The sequence below is a fragment of the Argiope bruennichi genome, chromosome 5, assembly GCF_947563725.1.
Source record: "Argiope bruennichi chromosome 5, qqArgBrue1.1, whole genome shotgun sequence".
Taxonomy (NCBI): domain Eukaryota; kingdom Metazoa; phylum Arthropoda; class Arachnida; order Araneae; family Araneidae; genus Argiope; species Argiope bruennichi.
This window is the reverse complement of record NC_079155.1, coordinates 115,233,367-115,254,002: the sequence shown is the minus strand read 5'-3', so window position 1 is coordinate 115,254,002 and position 20,636 is coordinate 115,233,367. Positions and strand designations below refer to the sequence as shown.

The 20,636-nt window shown below is 30.5% G+C and overlaps 1 protein-coding gene across 3 annotated transcripts in view; it reads left to right on the top strand.

Moving 5' to 3' along the window:
- The window catches only part of LOC129968820 (uncharacterized), a 66,371-nt gene extending 52,405 nt beyond the window's left edge, over positions 1–13,966 (top strand). For all 3 annotated transcript variants that reach the window (XM_056083088.1, XM_056083089.1, XM_056083090.1), the window contains 3 exons: positions 4,602–4,740; positions 7,711–7,895; positions 9,028–13,966. In XM_056083088.1, the coding sequence (XP_055939063.1) occupies positions 4,602–4,740; positions 7,711–7,895; positions 9,028–9,271 (568 nt within the window). In that variant the 3' untranslated portion in view covers positions 9,272–13,966. The remainder of the gene's footprint in view (positions 1–4,601; positions 4,741–7,710; positions 7,896–9,027) is intronic.
- Positions 13,967–20,636: the final 6,670 nt, after the last annotated feature.

Sequence of the window (20,636 nt, the reverse complement as noted above, 5' to 3'; positions counted from 1 at the left end):
AAATTCTGCTCAAAGAAAGATATTGAAAATGGGATGAAAAATAATACATCGCATCAATGTATTTATTGAACCTGCCTTTAAGCAATTGATTTATTAAATTTATAAGTGACAGTATCGTACTAATTCAGATTTGTCGGATCTTTTCCATAGCCATTGGTGCTAAAATTAAAAAAAAAAAAAATTATACTCTTTCCATTTATTTAAGTGTTATAAATTATTAAGCCGCGTGATTTTTTTTGTTGTTGTTATATAAATATTTTGATTAAGAAATTTGTTTGTAAAATTAAAGAATGATGGTTCATTAAAATTTTAATTATTAAAGATATAATTTGAAACAGAAGATATTAACTCCATTCAGTAAAATGACGAGTATACTCGTCATTTTACTTAATGGTTTTTCATGCCATATAGCACAATAACGAACTATATTCGTCATGCGACTAAAGTCATTTTTGAATATGATAATAAATTCCGTTTAAAATTTCTAGTGAACTCAATCCGGCAGCACTTTTATTACTTCTTATGATATCATAGATCACAATCACATATTCTTTACCGTTAGACTGTCTTGGTACAAGTTACGGCCAAATTATTGTTGGTCAGTGGATTTAATTATAATAAACATTTAGTGCCGAATATCAGTCTTGTTAAAAGAAAAACATGTTGTGAAATAATATCTGTCTGTAATAATATGAATAGTGTATACTATGAAGATCAAGGTGATTGGAGGGATTCGGAAGAAATAAACGTACGTTTGCCCGATACTGATAATGAAATATTTCCAAGAAGATAAAAATGTGCTGAGAAAATAATAAGTGGGTTTAGTGAATGCTCTGGGGTCGTAGAATGGATTTGATAATCATCAGAATGGATTCGATAATGTGAAGGAAATAAATAAAAAAAAAAAAATACGGGGTTAATTGGCGTAGACGCGAAAACTAGGAGCCAATCCGAAATTATCAGAGATTTTTGAAGAATTGTTGAATATGAACTTACAAATTACAGTTATATCAATACCCTAATTTTAATTAACAATATGTAGGAATTATATAAAAAAAAACTACATTTTCTTAAATAAAAATTAAATGGTTATTTCACGCACAATTTTTCATTGTTAAATCTTACTGGAGAAAGTTAATATTTTTAAATGAAAATCTAATCTAATTGCTGATCACTAGCAATGCTAGAAAAAATATCTATCAAGCATACTTTTATCAAATTTTCTTACCTTTAATATTGATTTTGGAAAATAAAAAAGATAAACAACTGTTATATAGAAAAGAAATGACTAAGAATTTGACCGCCTCTTATCAGAAGGCAATTAAGTGATTAGCAAGATAATAACTATATAAAAGGAGTCTTTTTGTTGGAATTACGTCAATTCTACTCCCTCCCCTCCAAAAAAATCATTCGATTGCGATTCTTTCATTTCAGTTACTTAATCGCTTTTCTCTTGTTTTCTAAATTTGTAATCAATCAAATTAGTGTTGAATAACAGGGGTGTTTGTGCTCCGGGTAAACCCCGGAATTCCGGGGATTTTGAACTTCGATACCCGGAAATTCCGGGGATCGTCGTTCAAAAGGAAGTAGGAATAATAATGAATTATTTATTTTGATCTGGGTAATTTTGTTTGCTTTGAAAGCAGAAAACGCAAGGTCAGTGTGTGTGGTGAAAACTTTTCCTTTCTTTCTCCAAAGGCAGTGAAAAGGGGGGGGGGACTTCTTTTTTGTTCTTTCCTTATTGCGAGTTATGACTCATTCCCCCGGTTCTCGGACATTCTCTTCTGGATTCTTTTCGGCAAGTAGGCGCGGCAGAAAAAAAAGGGAGAGACTTCGTTCGACCAGATGTGCGATCACGTGACCTGGGTTCAAAGGTCTTAATTTTGCAAAATTAATGGTTATTAATTTTGCAAAAAAGTAATTCATTGAACTTTTATAATTAGGTCATTCAATACTTCATAATTGTAATTTTTCATTTCTCCCCCCCCCCCTTCTCGAAACTCCAAAATTCTTTTATTTACAGCTTTCTGTATTTACAAAGAACAACTTGTTCTCATCTAAGTTAATATTATTTACAAAAATCAAATGACACTTCAATCACGAAATAGTTTCTTACTCAAATCGGAGAATAAGTTACCAAAACATCACTAACAGGCTGTTAGCTCTAAACGGTTACTTCAGGGCCGCTCCAGAAATCCATCGATCTTTATCGAGTGGACGCAGAAGCACGAATCACATTGAGCTTCTCAAAAAATCAGGAACAACTTTTCCACACTCTGAAGTCTCTCCGAACTCTTAATTCGAAACATTTCTCTTTTTCTTTAGAAAAAAACCGCATTTTGTTTTCATTAGATACCTGCCTCCGCTTTCTCATTGGTGAACTTGAGTTTCCTATAACACAATACCTGCTCAGTAACGTTTCCTCAGTGATCTAAACTCGATCGAGCGAGTGTCTATTAAGGAACCATCTTTTTGCCCGACTGCCTCTTAGCTCATGTCGATTACAATCAATTCACAGCTGGCACCGGCTGTAGTGCACTTGGGTTTGACACAATCACAATGGTTGCTGGTGATTGATCGGTTTCTTGGTGACTTTTGAGAAGTCTCTTCATAAAAGAAAAAAAAGTTTAGATCAGGATGTTTCAACGTTTCTCTCCCTTGAAGACATGGTCGATCTATCTGTTTTCCCACACATAGATATAGTAACAATTTACCAGACACAATGACTCTCCTAGTGAAAGTATCCACAACTGGAGTTCCGTATGCACTTAACTATGTGTGGGACAGCGGGATATGTTACATCCGGTCTTGATGCCCTTAGCCATGCCAGAAAAAAGGGGAATCGTTACTATATATATATATATATATATATATATATATATATATATATATATAATATGCCGGCGTCCTGGCATAAGGATAGCGCGTATTCCCCGTGAACTGGGCGTTCTGTGTTCGAGTCCCGGTGAGGGCATTGTTATTCTTCATTTTTTCCATCTGTGAATGTGCCCCTTTAAAAAGAGGCTGTGCAAGCGAATGTGAGGCGTGATAGCAAAATCGTACTCTTGGTTCTAGTTAGCTCTACTAAAAAACAAGAGAAGCTCTCTTTCGATTTAAAATCGTTAATTTCAATCAGCGGGGCTTGTCCATGGCAAGTGCCAGCAGAAAAAACAACATATAGAGAGAGAGAGATAGAGAGTGGTAATTCTTTTCGGCATTTAATTGTCGCTGCTTCGAAAAGTAATTCCACTATTGAGATCTATATCTTTGAGCCTAATGCTCATTAAATTTGATTCCTGGAAATGTCTCCATGTTAGTGTGGTATGAAAGTTTGGAAAATGATATTCCTACTTAGGTGTCATTCTTGTTTATCATTTTGTAGCTGCTGAAAATTATTAGGCCTGTCACTGTTCTAGTTTAGCTTCTAGTGACATTTTCTATTTAAAGTTTTGAAATATCTGAACCATTTGATATTTTATTGAAAAATAATAGAAAACTTTGGGAGACTAAAGGAAATAACCAAAAATTCTAATAATAATAAATTTCCAAGAAGGGGAGGAAAAGGGGGGAAACTGAAAAAATTTCCAAAGGGATAGTTGTCTTAAATTCTAGAAATAATGAATTTTATTTATTTATTATTTTTTTTCCCTGAGTCAAAATTAAAGAAAAAAATCCGAATTATAATTGTTGCGAAATTACTTTAAGACTTAAAATATGTTATTAGCAAAGCAAAAAGAAAGCTACTGTCTCAATAAAAAGAATAATTTAGTAATTTATCAAGAAGTATTTCTTTTATGAAACTTATCAAAGAAATTAAAAATTATTTTGTTCGTTGAGCTGGAATTGAGATGTATATTTTAAAATGTGCATAATATCAAAATTTGGATAAAAGAAAATCGACTTTAAAGTTCCTGTGTGATCTAAGAAAGCAAATTTTATAAACTTAGCTTTAATAATGGATAAAAGTAATTTGATTGTATCTTTAAAATAGTTTGGATTTTCTTACAACAATGAAAAGTATTGCAAATTTTTAAATGCATATATATTTAAGAATTTGTGGAGATTGTAGTAAAATTATTATAGTCAAATTTGTGTCATTAAAAAAACTTAATTTTTTGAGCTTTAAGATAGCTTAAAAAATAATTTTTGTTTGATAATATCAGAGCAGAATAGATGAATTTTCTTCTCTTGAATGCTTACTTGCAGGTGCACACACTGTTGATGAAGAAAAATCATGAAAGCTTAAGGGTCAGAAATCTATAAGAGAAAGATAAAAAAAAAAAGCCCCAGTGAATGTCATATAAAGCACTTCTAGACATTAATTATATAAAAATTAAAATACAATTGTAATTTTTATTTGCTCCTTATGTGTTTCCTATTTTTTACTTGACTTTCAGATTTTTGATGAATAAAATATTTATATATTTTATTACGTTGATAAAAGTAGAGGTTTATATACACACTTTTGAAATTATATGGTAGTGAGAATGACTGGACTGTATCACCAAGAATGCGCTTTATGACTGTTGAAAATTGTATCAATCCTTTTTAATAATACATTCAAACAATTGTTTGTAAATGAATATTTATTTTTCTTTTAGTAATTGTTCTCAGCTGACTAAACTACTGAATCTTCAATCACACTGGGGTGAGAGTACTGAAGGCCATTTGAATGAAGATCTGGAAACTACAGTACAATGGCAACCTGTACAAGTTGGAAGCAGCTTGCCCAAAGCAGAAGTGAGTTTGCCTTTCATACACTCAATCACTTTGTTTAAAGAAAGCAGCCACCCAACTTACCACCAATAATTTTTATTTTGTACTTTCTTTTCATTGATTTATTTGGATTTATTGACTTTTATTTGTGGATTCAAATAAATAAATTAATGTAGCTGTTGCTAAAATTAGTATTATACTCTTAGAAAGATTACAGCAGTCTCATCCTTATTATCAGATTAGTAGAGATGTTAAGTTGACATTTTATAGTGTACTTGTTGAGAACAAGAATAGGCCAAAACACAGTTTTTACTTAACTGATCTAGATACCTTGTAAATAAAACAGTGATAGTCAGTCATTTAACTAGTGCAATCGAAATATTTTTATATTGAAGTTTTTTGAAAGCCTTAATTCTATTAGAAAAACAAATTTTTCATTTTGAATAGCATTTCTGTATATCAAACAAAAAGCTTGCTATAAAAATTAATAATATTTGTATCAAAAGGCATCCACAAATTTTGGTTATAAAATGAAATATAAATTAATTAAGAAAGAACTTTTTCATTCGCAATTACTGTAAAGTAGAAAATTGTTTACAAAAAAGAAATAAATACTTACTTTATATTCCTCATAATGAGCATGGTCCATAAATGAAAATCTCTAGGTGTTAAAAGAGAAATTCAGCTTAATAACAGCCCAGAGAGTAGAATGAAAAATAAATCTTGGCTAAAAATCATAAATCTATATGTATTGTATAATTTTTTTTAAAAAAAATTTGTCGTTTAATTTTTTATAACTGCTTATAATGTAGAGAGGATCAATTCTTAAAACTGGTCTAGATCAAGGAAGCAGTGTTCAAATTGAAAATCAAACGGGGTGGATATAAACAGGATTGGAATCAAAAATAGATATAAATGGACTCTCAGTTTGATATGTATGCTTGCTTAAAGTATTGTGATTTTTCTGCAGCTGTGTTCATCACATAAACCATTTAAAGTGTATGTCTTGCATCTTTTCTTTAGCCACTACGCAAATCATAGGAAGTTAAATCTAAAAATTAACTACCAGTATTTAAAAAAAAAAAAAAAAATTTTAAGGGAGGAATTATATCAAGAATGAAGAAATTAAAACAAAAATTGCAAAAGTGTGAAGTATATAAAGAAAAGGGGGGAGGGAAAGTCAAAGGTACGAAGTGACATAGAAAGAATATAATATGCAGGATGTGCCATAAATGCATGCAGACTTCAAAAAATCATAATAGAAAAAGTGAAACTCAAAAAAATAGTGCTCACACTTCAAATGACACGGTTTATGCAAATCATGATAACTATAAAGCATAAACCTGGAAATCTATCCATCATTCGATGCCAGCTGCATGTTACTGTTTTCGGATTGAGTATTAGTGGTTAAACTTACCTATAAAAATAGTGAATCCAAAACTATAGGCATTGTGAATGTACTGCACATTAAAAGGAATCAAAATGAATAAAAACCCTATATCATTGAATGAAATACTAAATTTATTACACCATTTGGGCTAAATGGGAAGTTTGGCGGATAGTCCACGAAGTGGCAAACCATTCGTCATTGTGGCCCACTTCCCTGTTGTATAAAATAGCATGGAAAATTTGGCACCCAAAACATCAGAGGGGAATAGCAATGCACAAGAAGCTGAAAGAGTAACTTGAGATTCTGGAGACATCAATCCGATGTATTCTACATGGAATCTTGAAACTGCATCCGTACAAGATACAGTCACTTCACCAATTGTGGTCAGCAGATTCTGATGGAAGACTGAGACTTTGCAATATTTGTGCTTGCACAAATGGAATGTGACCCACAATGCTTGCTCCGAGAACATCATGTGGACAGATGAAGCCCATTTTACATTGCATGGGCAAATTCGATGCGCAAAATAATCGTGTTTGGGCGACATCAAATCCTCATGAATGCATGATCAAACTACTCCATGTGTGACTGTTTGATGAGGTTACACTGCCTCCTTCATTCTGGATTTTTCTTTTTTGAAAAGTATTGATCTGTACCCAGTTGGAAGAACCTGTTCTATTGCTGCAGAATGGTATCTTACACTGCAATAAACCGAGGATTTAAGATTAAGTGACCATCATGATCGCCAGATTTTACATCAGCTGTCTTTTGCATGTGGGAATATTCAGTCTCATGTTTACCAGGGCTTACCAGCCACTTTAGTGAAACTGAAAAATGCCATTCAATGAGTTGTCGGTAGCATCAATTCCAACATGCTATCTTCAGCTGTAATAGGTGTAGTTATTTGCCTCACTTTCTTATTATCTTGTGGTAGTGGCCATGTTGAACATCCTTTGATTTATAATAAAATTCAATGTTTTAAGTTGCTTTGCTCTGCTTGTTTTCGTGATTTCTATAAACTATCTTAGTTTAATGTTGAAAAAGGATCTATTGATCATTTTATAATGGGAAAATATCCAGAGGCTCTCTAAACATATTCCTGTAAACCACTATTTTTGTCTTGTACTGCTATTTTATTATGGGTTTTTTTTTTTTTTTTTTTGAAACAAATTTATGGTACACGCTTTTCTATAAATATCATAAGAAAGAAATAAAAAATAAATTCCTAGAATTATTACATTAAAATTAAAATATAGTTTAAGTGTAATTATGATTTAATTTATTTAAAGTTTTCTCTCTACAATTGTGCTTTTTTTTACTTCCAAATTTTTTTATTTAAAATTTATTATTTGTTTAACACATAATAAAAGAAGTTTTCAAAAGTACTTAAGAATTACCATTTTCCTTAAAAATTTAAAACTTCCAATATTTTGATTATTTCTGTTTCTATAAGAATTCCAAAATTAATTAAACTCAGAATTCTTATTATGACGTATTTTTCCTCTCTTAGCACTGAATAAATTACTTGCTTTACCCAGTAAAAAAAAATTCTGAAATTTAATCTTTATACAAATATCTTAAATTTAAAAACATTCTTTTTTTAGGTAACACATGAGGCTCTACATCCAATTACAGCTGCTGAAGTGCAAGTAGCTGATCAGCATGATGTAGTCTTTGAAATTGAGAATGACACAAGCAAAGCCACTATTCAGTGTGTGCTCGTAGAAAGCACTCGAGAGGAAATGATGGAACCTTTGCTGCATTGGAATTTGCCAGTACAAAGAATGAAGTGAGATTTTCTTTATTTATTTTTGAATTTATATTTATGTATATTGATTAAATTTTCTGGTAATTACTCTTATTGAATCAACTTCACTGATTATAATTCTGGCAAAGATTTAAAAAAAAAATTCTGAGACATTTGATAAATAAGATTATTATTAACAGATATGGGAACATACTAATATAAGTATAAAACATGTATTAACATTTTAAGGTTCTTTCTTATATTACTTGGAATTGTCGGCTGTACTTTCATGGATATATGCCCAGAAATATTTAGATTTCCTATATTTTTTGGTTTCTTATGATTTTGAGTGAAATATTTAAATTGAAAGATACAAAAGAATGTCATTAATAATTTAATTCCAAGTAATTAATACATTTAAGTTCCAATTAAATTGTACTGCTCAAATGATCTCAAGTTGTCATACTGGGGCTTCTAGTAATAATCTAGCTTATGTGGAGAGATTTGAATTTTTCTTTCATTTTATTGGTGCAGTTATATGTGATTGATTAAATTTCATTAAGATGTCCATTTAAATTCATTGTTGAAAAATTTGTTGCATATTCTGTTGCACAAGCAATAATTCATGGTTGATAAACTGTTGCATAAAAACTGTATTCTGTTGTCACATGCATCATCTGTATTTTATTTTTTCGTAGTGACATTTGATTATGTAAGAACTTGTAGACTAATATTTGTTAAGTCTGTAATGACATCACCTAATTTTGCATGTTTAGATATGAATAGTATTGAAAGAATAGATTACCATTCCATCTCCTCTAATTTTTCATAAAATGATACACCTAATAATTTGCTTGTAGTTTTAAAAGAAAGTGTTTAGCACCTAAGTCATAAATTTTATTTGAATAAGTAAGAAGTGCATCATCTTTAAAAAATTGCTAATTGAAGTTAAAAAAATTCTGCTCTACAGATGAAAAATTGTTTGTAAGTGAAACACAGAAAGCAGTAATAACTTATTATTTACTCAATTATATTGTGGTTTTTTTTTTTTTTTTTTGCTTAACTTTACAGTAATATTTTTTTAAAAAAATTGTATAGGTAAATTTTCCTTGCCTTTCTACAGTACTTTTGAGTGTTTAGTGACTGACTAATCTGCTGCATTTTCTCTGTTTAGTGCTAATGTTCTAGATGAAGATATTCCTGATGTGAAACCAGAGCACAAGACTTGCCACCCCACAGCTTCCAAGCGATCATGCTTATGGCGCACTCTCCAGGCAGCATTCCCCATCCATTTGGCCTTGGTCATTCTCTATTGTCTGTCTTGCTATATGGAGCCTCAATGTTGTGAGAATATTAACAACTATGATTTCTCCATCTTGCCGAAACTCACATTTCCTAATGGTCCTCCACCTGTCTGAGTTTTGCAAATTCTGTACTTATTTTAGCTCTAGTAGCGTTTGAGAGGGAATCCAACAAGGCAGCGAAGCATGATCGCTGGTCTAGGTTGTGCTGCACAATCTATTCGTGTAACAGTTGTATTTTGTCCGTGCTAAAAGGACTGGGTTTTTTATATGATTACCCTTATGTTTACTTAAGAACTGAAAAATAACTAAAGACAATCAAAATGTTACTAATATGTGTATTTAAAATCAACCCTAGATTCTTTTTTTAATACTTTCAACTTAAAATTTGTATCATTAATAAAATTAAGTTGCTGTAATTAAATTAACTATCATATATAGAATATATTTTTGAAATAGATATTATAGTAAAAGTGATCCAAAATATATACTTCTAGATTAAAAAGAAGAAAAACCTGAAAATAAGTTTTTACTGCTTCCTAGGATCATTTAAAGTTGGTGTTTTTGTTATGCAAATGTGGGAATCATATATTAAACCTTTTTCATCTGTTGTGAGAAATATGTAGTTGTCACATATCGAGTTGCAAGTTGATATGATCAGTTGTGTAGCTTTGGCCTATTTGTAAGGCCACAACTGTTATTTAATTGTCTTTGACTATATCAGTCTAATGATTCGGATATTTTTGAAATGTAATGAATCATTTTTTATTCTTTCCATTATTGTAACTCTAAATTTTTTTATTGAAAAATTGAATTTATTAATATATTTTAACTTAAATTGATTTTCTTTATAATTTTTTTTAATTGTTCTTTTGGGTTGAATTACATTATTCTACGTTTTTGTTTTCTTGATTCTAGAAATAAAAATAATAAAATTTTGATTATATAAAATAGATATGTAACTTGAAGGTTTAAAGTTTCATTGTTTAATAAAGTTTCATTTATTAACACTAAACATACCATGAAAGGTCAGATGACCATTTTCAAATATGTTAGAAATAGCTGCAAACACAGTGGCTGTGTTATGTTTATTGTTAATAGAATATTGAAGGCACAGCTGAAGTGCACTTACATTGTGACTACAAATTTTAGAATATTGTATTTCAGTTGAATATATTTTTAACTGATGCACTGAAATTTAAGTTTTGCAGTTGCCAAAAGAAATCATTAATTATTGTCTAAAAAATGGGAAGTGTTTTGTTACCAGCTTTTAATTGGACGATTTAAAATGGCTGATGGGAAAACCTAAATTTAAAACATTACCACATAAAGTGTTCAAAATCAGAACAAAATCCCCAACTTAAAAATCTCTGCACCATCATGTGAAATCTGAGAACTGTATGGTTTGTTTGCAGTTGTACCTGAATTGAAAAATTGCAGCTATAATTTATTGTTTTATGGTACCTTATGATATTGTATTTACCTGCATTCAGAATCATATGTTCTCTTTCAGTTTAAATCATTTTCCACCACAAGTGCCAAAAAGAATTTTGCCTCCACCAATTGAGGCTTAGTGATCTGATCAATGATATCAGAATAGTTATTAATTCTTTTAGAAAGTGTTTGTCTGTAGAATTAAATGATGCTGGGTACAGGGTTTCCATTTGTTTATAATATTTTTTTTTATCTATGGTTTCTTCCTTACACCAATATCAAATTATTTTTATGTTTTCCAATTATTCAAAGCACGCTTTGCTGATCAAAAATGTATCGCTACAGTATCACTGTACCAACTAGTCAAAATTCTAATGCCTCTCTAATAAACTTGCTCAGATTTTTTTAATACTATATAGAAATACATAACCAAGCGGAACTCTTCTGTCATGTGTCACTGACTCAGAATTTCTAGTCATGAAAATTTAATGGAGATAATGTGCAATGAGGCAACTTTGCTAATAAATTTGCTATGCCTATTTATTTAAACAATCTCTTTGTCAGAAAGTGTGTATCAATTTATTTTTTTTTTTTTTTTTTTTTTTTGTTTGTTTGTTTTAACAGAGTAATTTTATGGGTCCTGTTCATGAAAAATTCAACCACAATAATGTAATGCATGAAAAATAATAAAAAGTAACAAAAAATATATATACTTTTTTTCGCACATTTGTTTCCATTTCAAGAAACAATTTTTTATTGGATATTTCTATTGGAAATCAAAAACTATATGTTTTTCATTTTCATTCTAGATTTCCATTGAAAGCTAATTTTTGTATTTTAGATTCTTAAAATTATGCTGGAAACGATCCCCATCTTAAAAACAATGGTAACCCTGAATCTGAGCCTATAAATATAGCCTTAATGGGCATTACAGTTGAATTAAATAATTTTTAATGTACAACATTCAGTTTGAACATTCTATTCAATGGAATTCATTTGAGTGCTTTTTGTAATCTCTTCCATTGAATTGTGGTTTTGTCCAATATTCATTTTGTAAATAAATGAACATTTTTAATCACATGATTTTATGAATCATTAAATGTATGTTGGGAGATCCCCCCCCCCCCCCCCGTCCCTTTAGTGATAATGGTAACTGTCATTTCAGAATTTTGTGGGTACTTTAGTTAAATGTTATAGTAATCAATATTAGTTTTAAAAAGATTGATTTTTAAAAATAGCTATTAAGTCAAAAATATCCTGCTTAAATATTTTGAATATGAAGGTAAGGGAGAGGCTTTTCTTTGTGGTGCATTTGTTATTTTTTTTATAAAAGTTTAGATCTTTTTGTGCTATAATTTAGATTTTATATTTGATTTATTGCAGCCTTGTATCGAACTGTCTTAATTCATTTTGATATAAGAATTTGTTGTGATAAAGATTTGCAGCTAGTTATGCTTAATATGGGAATAATTTATAGGTATCATAAATGGATAGACTGGAAGGTTGAGACTGTGAAGCTATTATTAGTGTCTAGAAAGCATGTTTTGTACTTTTTTTTTTTTGTTACATGCTGGGAAATTGTGATGCAGTGCACATTCCTAATATGCAATTTTTTTCTAGCTATATATTGCAATGCTTTTCATCTGTTTCTGTGCTTTATTATTGGAAGTCTTCCATTTTATACATTTAGTGTATTTTAACTTCAAACATTTAATGATGTGTTTGGAGTTTATTTATTTTTTTTTATACTTAAAGAAAGAACAACTTTGTATTTGTTGCAATTGGAACCGAAATAGGTTTGTAAAATACAATTTATTTGTTATTTGATACTTTAGTTAATTCAGAATGCACCAGCTGCAATTTTAAAGTGCTATTATCTATGAGTATTTATATTTATCTGAAAATAAACATAATTTACAGTTCCATAAACGTAAATTATTTTAATAAAAATAATATATGCATATATATTTCAAATAAGAATATTGGAAATGAATTTTTAGTGTGATTTTGTTGAAGCAACAAAATGAAGTTTCCTTATCTTATGATGATGATAATTTGTTAAAAATGCAATATACTCGATTATTAAAAATAATTATAATTTTCAATGGCGAAAGATCACTTATTAGATTTGTAAATTAAATCTACTCTATTTTTTAAAAATTTCAAAAAATTTTGATATAAAAGTTTAATTTTAACAGTATGCATTTTTTAAAGGTTTATAAATTATTTCTTAATTCTATTTTAGTGATATTTTTTTAATTGCTTAGTAAGATTTTTTTTTTTTTTTTTTTTTTGAGATGATGGAGCTGTTTTATGTTACTTTAGTCTGATAAATGTTAACTGTTTTTATTTTCATGGTGCGTATGAATAGATTTTGCACATTTTAAGGAATCACTTTAATTTTTCAAACCAGGTTTCTCCAACTTCATTTCTGTCCACTTCATAATTTTGCACATTTAAGGATGGTATTTGATGCTACCTTTGCATTATAAGTTATGAATAAAATTATTCTCTTTTGTAGTAATTGCTTAGTATACTGTTGTTTTTGATTTTTTACTATTATTATGATTGCTCCATACAACTATATCCTTTTGATGCCAAAGCTAATTTTTAATTATATTTTAAATTTGCTCATGTCTTTTTTTGTATATTTATACTATGTCAAGTTATATGATACTGTCTTTTGTATTAAAATGGTATCAAAAATATATTAACTGCTCTTAATTTTTTAAGAACTTTTTATACAAAATAATTTGAAATGTTTTTCACTTATTAATTTAAAATATTATTTGGGATCAACTTTTTAAAAAATATTTTTCCTTCATTTTTTTATTAAAATTTTTCATGTGTAATATTTTTTTTTTTTTGTCTTGAATTTCTTTAAAATAATTCAGTTTTCTAAAGTTTGTTAATATCAGATTCATTTTACACCTTTTTTGGCATTTCATACCTGTTGTATGAGTTGTCGATTGTAAATATACATTTTTTTTTATACTCGGTTGTTATTTATTCAGTATTTATTTTCAAATAATAATGTTATCATGTTTCATGATAAAGTTCAGGATATGTAATTATAAATCCTGGCTTGGGAGCATATATATGCAATTTGAAATGATATCAAAACATGAATCTTCAAAATCTACATTAGTTTGCTCACAGCGCTGTTACTCTTGTAGTAATCAATGATACTTTATTTATTTTGCCAAAAACAAGTGAATAACTTTAAAAGTATATTCTAGTCTAAATAATTGTGTTGGATAAAATTATAATATTTATTTTAATATTTGCATGTTTGTTGTTAAATGGTGGGCATTGAAGGAGGAAAAATTTATCTGGTAACCAAAGATCATTTCATTTTGAAATATATTAATCTGATGAAAAAATAAAAATGTTTTATCTTTTAGAAGACTTTTTTTATTTAACATAAGACATTTACACTTGTTTAAAAATGTTCATCTTTCTTTACTTCTTGTTACAAAGTAGCATAATTTAATACATTTAACACCTTTATGTCAAAATTGTTGTTTAAAATTATTTTGTACTATGCAGTTCAATGAACTCTTGATAACTGCATTTCATGTAGTTTTGTACACTTTATTGATGGGTATTTTAGGAATTAAAAAATAATACTTTTATAGATTAATGTAACTAATAAATATAAAATATCAGTCATTCCATTGGATTAGTATTATTTAAATTCATATTTTACTAATATTTCACTAAATTTAAAATTATCATAATATTTGTCCTTAAAAAATATCAGTACTATTTTAAAAACATATGTATTTATTATTTGCAGCTAACTGAATCTTCTAGATATTCATTCAAAATTGTACAAATCGGATATGTGATTCAAATCTTCTGCTTAATTGCATGACCTATATTGCTTTGTGGTAATTGAAAGTGAAGAATAAATAGTATCAAGTAATTTCGATCACAAATTCGTTATTAATGGAATATTCTGGAAGCATTTGTAGGTGTGGTAAAATATAATGAATCTAAAGTAGCTGGATTTTAAAATTATATCTTAATATTTACAACATATTTACGAATTCTCTGAGAAATACTTGCAATTCGCAATAGTGCGATTATAAAGTGTACAGAAATCATTAAGGAATAAGTATAAGTTGCGTTTTACAAGAGCGCAATAATTAAAAGATAAAAAGTTCAAAAATACCAAACGATATTCCCGCGATTATATTGTAGATCAATTAATTAAAAGTAAGAAACCAAACTATAAATTAGTAGTATCATCTATAGGTAACATCACTATACAGAAACGCTGAATATCTCTCATATCTAATATCTCTTAATTTTAGTAAATTAGCTGGTACTCGGCGCGTTGCTACCGCAGAAGAAATAAATTTGGAAGTATCGTTTGAAATTTAAAATAGCTGTCTTGTTTAATTAGAAATGATTAAAAAAAAAATGTATTTCCTTATCGGCAATGAATGCATTCATTGAAATTTAATGATATCTAAAGAAGTACAAATAATATATATATTAACTTTATAGTTTAAGTGCTTTAGAGTAGAAAATATTTTTTTTTTGTTTTCCGTCTTCTGCAAAAACAAATAAATTTCTTGACAGTCCGACTCGTAAGCATCCAGCATACAATGTCCATGTGAAAAACATGGATTTTCTAGGTTCAATCCGCACACTTGTAGCCATTGACCTTGCGCTTTATTGATGGTCATCGAGAATGCAAGTCGAATGGGGAACTGTGGTCCTTTGAAATCTAAAGGCATGTCAGTGGGAATGATGGAATTGCGTGGAATGAGCGCATCTTCTCCAATCGATTATGCGTTAAGAATAGTTACCAATAAGTTGACCAAGTTTCATCGCAATCGGTTGAACGGTACGGGAGCGCATAAGGTACGAACAAACAAAAATTTATTTTTATATATTAGATAAGAGATAATCGAATTAGCTAAATCATAATCGCAATTCGTAACAGCAAACGTGCTAAATGCGTTATGATCTTTTTAAAAATTTAGCATTATTTCCTAATTTGATTTAGTAGGAGAAATTATGATCGATGGTGGTAATATGTTGTTTTAAAGGAAACTCATATGCTCAAACAAAATGCAAATGTAGATATTTGAAAACAAATCAAAATCTTATGAAAGGGTAAGTGATGTCAATCATACTTGCTCCTGAAACACGACAAAACGTTAGTCTATTGAAATTTTTACTTATATTACCATTTTTTCTACCGCATCTTATTTTAATCATTTATTGTTTAAGAGGATAGTATAATTCGAGGTAAATTTCATCACATGCACCTTCGCACCCGAAACATGTTTTGCGAAATTTAATCGTTATCGCCTCTGTTTTATAAGGCGAATTCTTTTTTAAAAATTTCAGTCTTGATTAATATAAGAAGTTTCCAAAGCGTGGCATGTTTGAAGTACGTTGGCGACGCCAAATGTTGCTATTCTGTATCAAAGCGATGAAACGAAAGACGTGAGAAAAGTTTCTCCCATAAACTTCAGTTGGGTCCCTTGACGCTTCCGGCCCAAGAGAACTTTTTAAAACCGAGTTCGTGGCAGGAATACTTGGCTGGACTTTCGATCATATCCATTTTTATTCCAAGAACAGTTTGGTTTTAATAATCGCCAAAAGTTAAAATGGCGATTCTTTCCCTGCGGTACGATTTGGAACATTTCGCAGCGTAAATACGATTCTGGTTCTTTGTTTAGACGTAAATGAGTCTTAAGGGAAGAGGGTAGAAAGATCGGAAATTTTATTTCGTCTTGCTGATGGAACCGACACGATGGTAGAATTTGATTAACCTTTCCTAATGTTCACCAGCGAATTCGAATTAAAACAGGTAGCTGTTTCATCTTTTATTTATTTTTGAGTTATAGGCTACAGTATTTCAAGTGTGTCTAAGAAATAAATAACATTCTGTTTTATTATTATTTTAGGCTTATTCTGTGAAGATATATAAATAAAATGAATAGTTTATTATTTTGATACATTTTTACTTTCTCGTATACGTAGTATAGAGCAAATATCGTAATCGTCAAAAAATTCGATCTCAAGATTTTGACATATCTCCACGTTTCAGAGTTCGAAAAACACTTATTTGAAAAATGTCCGCCTGTCTGTCTGTGACAAACATAATTCAAAAACGCTTTGAGCTAAATGGTTGAAATTTGGTCTTTACACCAAATCTGCAGATTCCTGACAAATGTTGCATAAACTCTGTTCAGAGGAAGTCTATTCGAATATAATGTACACGATAACAACAAAAAGAAGATATCTAGATAGATAAAATTTGATACACAGAATCAACATCTATAGACACCCTTCAAATTTTGAACCAGACCCTACTACGTGTCTTACTATTACAACTGTCTGTCGGCCTGCATTTTCAGTAACATGTTAACACTATGATTCAAATATATCAATTTTTTTTTTTATTGAACATTTATAAATCCCCCGTGCACCACAAAGTATCACACGGGGCTTACAGAAGTAAGTATGTAACACATTACAAAAAGAAAAATAAGAAAATTTAACAGTTATGAAGGATTACATATGTCAACAATAAATTTACAGAAATTTTCAAAAGCGCTTCTAGTGGAAATATGTTGGTGAAACTCTGTAGGCCAATTTAAATTCATGTGCTTAAGAGCCAGTCTTAGGATCTGTCTTTCTTTGACAAACTTGGAACATAGAAGGAGCACATGTTCAACATTTTCCTCCCCACCAATATCACAATCGCAGGAAGATGACGGAAACAAATTAAATTTGTACAAGTAACTTTTAAAGTTACCGTGACCAGTTAGAAATTGGGTTATTTTGTAATTAGTATAAAAATGATGGCATGATAGTCTCTTATTAATAGATGGAAAAAATTTCTTTGTTAAGCTCCCTTTATTTGAAAGGAGGTATTCTTGATTCCAAGACTCCACCATTTTTTCTCTCGTAATCTTCTTGTAAAAGGATTTAGGAATATTAACGTCAATGTCGATTTTGCGCTTAGTGGCAGCTTTAGCAAGCCAATCGGCCCGCTCATTTCCATAAATGCCCGTGTGTCCAAGAACAAATGCAAAAACTATTGAGATATTTTTATCTTTCAGGCTTTTATTTGGTATAGGATTTTGTGACTACAAGTGCAAGTTTTTTTTTTTTTTTTTTTTTTAGTTAAATTTTTGTTTTAATCAGTTGAGAAAAAGTTTCTTAAACACAAATTCGAGTTTTTGATACTATTAACGCATGTCAGATATTAATCGCTAAATATAACTTGCGATAGATTCAATGAAAATTTTAAATTCACACCAAATAGTTCATATCTCGTAACTATTGAACGCCAATGTCTTGCAAGGCGTTCTCTGGCATGACAAGTTTATTAGAAAGTTTTGGGAAGAGTACTCCTGCTGATTTGGAAAATGTTCGTTTGTCTATAACAAAGATAACCCGAAAACGTATGAAATTTAATATATGATCTTTACACCAATTTTGTAGATTCCTCTTAAAATTTGAACAAATATTCAGAGGAAGTCTGTTCGGCCAGTTCGAATGTAAGTTAACACGATTAATTCAAAACGAAGAGAGTGTTTATTAATAATAAGTCAATCCTTGTGCACCACAAAGTACAGCACAGGGCTTACAGAAGTAAGTAGAAACAACTACATACATAGAAAAGAAAAAAAAACAGATAAAAATAAGGATAAAAACAAAAAGAAAAAAAATAACAACAAGACTAATTAAAAATTGAAGCAGCAAAGGCACTAAATTTACAGAATGAGAAAAAAGCCATTTTGTGGTCGACCAAAACATGAAGCGGAGGTGGAAACTTAATATTACAGGCATCGAGATCCACAATAAAATTCCTTCTCCCTTCAGTAAGTTTGGAGCAGTCAAAAAGCAAGTGTTCGACGTTTTGAACTCCACCCACGCTGCAAGAGCTCAGATCAGTGTCCGATAATCCAAATTTCTTGAGATAGTAATTGAAATGACCGTAGCCAGTAAGAAATTTTGTGAAGTGAAAATCACTGAAGAAATGCTTGTTATTTAACCTTTGAGAAATTGTGGGGGAAAATAATTTAGTTAAAGAGGCAGTTGACGAATTCTGGTACAGCTCATTCCATAAGAGTCCATAAGTCTTTGTGATTCTCATTGCGAATGTGAGATCTGGGGGTGCTCAAAGGATCAATGATGTTTAGCTTTGTAGCTTGCTTTACAAGCCAATCGGCTCTTTCATTCCCTAAAATGCCAGAATGACCTCGAACATGCGAAAAACAGACACTAATTCTTCTTGCTTTAAGCTCGTAAAGAGTGATGGGAAAATTCACTACAATTTTGTTGCAGGAAGAAATATTACTAAGCAAAAATAAGGATGAAAGAGAATCAGTACAAATAAGCAACCTGGATGACAGAGTACAGTGGTTCATAACGAAAACGAAGAGAGTTAGATAGAAAAAATTCGGTACATGGATTTAAGATCTAGAGTGTAGAGACCAATCAAAAGTTGTGGCAAATGCAACAACGCATTAACTATCTCTCGGTCTATACTCTCTGTTGTATGTCAACGTTATAACTCAAAAACACAATGACTTAAGTATACTGTTACGAAATTTCCCGGGGGTTCGTTTGGATAATGGAAGTTATATGGTGTGAAGAACGCTCAATCAGCAGGCGGCAGTAGAAAATAAAACAACGACGTTTATTTACACGAAGACACACAGGACAGCACAAAAACGACAACTATATACAGCACAGAAGACGATTATCTTCAGCCGAGACGTGCAGTATACAACAGACTCTACTGCAGACAGTAGCACACAGCTTAGTTCAGCACTAGCTTCACTCCGTCGCTGCTCCGCTTAACTCTGGAAGGCCAGTTCTTTACCGTCGGTTCCGACTACGACGACTCCACTGGTCCACGACTTTCTTCTCTGTCGCTTCCGACTACGGCTCAATTCACTACCACTCCCCGGCAGCTGCAGCTCCTTTTATAGGTCTTAGGAGGCGGGGCTAGAAACCTCTCAACCAATCAGGAACGTTCGAGGCGTAACTCGGTTCCTACTGAACGGATCGGGAAAATTCTCGATGTTTCGGGTATAATCTATTTTGTCGCCAAGTTTGTCGTCAAGCTCTTTTACCTCCTACGGAACCAGCTATGCTGGGAAGCCGCATCACAGATTCGTAACAATATCGAATAGCGGTATGCGAATTTGTGATTTTGTTTCTGTGTCAAATTTTGGTTTCAATTTGTTGGGGAAAATGCAGCTAAGACACAAATTCGATTTTCGGATTCTTTTAACATCATACCAGGGAATAATCTGCAGAAGACTCGCTAAGAATCACAAGCTGGTTTCAGTAACGATGTTAAAATCACCTCAAAGTTAATATTTTTTAACTATTATACGCCAATGCCATACAGGGCGTTCTTTGGGATAACAGCTTTATGAGGCTCAGATTTTTATTTTCAGAGTGCTGCATATGATCCTATTGTGCTTCTGAATGTAGTGAAGAAAATCGAGTATACATATTGGACGAATTTTTTTGGCTGAGTGAAAGTAAAATTTGACACAAAACTACAATTTTACAAACAAGATCCCATAATGGTTTTCATTTAGCTAAATCGTAGCGTTTTTTACTTATCATATTTACAAACATGTGAATTCCCAAACTGATAAAGAAAAAAAAACACACATTGACAGATTTGGCTCCATGTTTGATATGATTTCAATGCTACAAGTGTGTATAAAATTTTATCAATTAATTTTCTTTTTAATTCTGTAGATATTATGTTCTTTGCAATAATACAGACAATTTTTTCTGTGAATGGATTTCCTTCAAAATTTAATAGAAATCAGTAAGTATAACAAGTCCATACCAGATTTCATTCGCCTAGCTCTAAGAGTTTTTTTTTTTTTTTTAAGTCATCGTATTCACATTCCAAAAATACATTTTTCACACTCAAGCATGTCTGAAATGTGGCATTTCATCAAAATCTCGGATTCAAATTTTTTGATGGTTACAGTAAATTTGTAATAAATTTATTGCCATAAAAACCGTATGTTTTAAGATG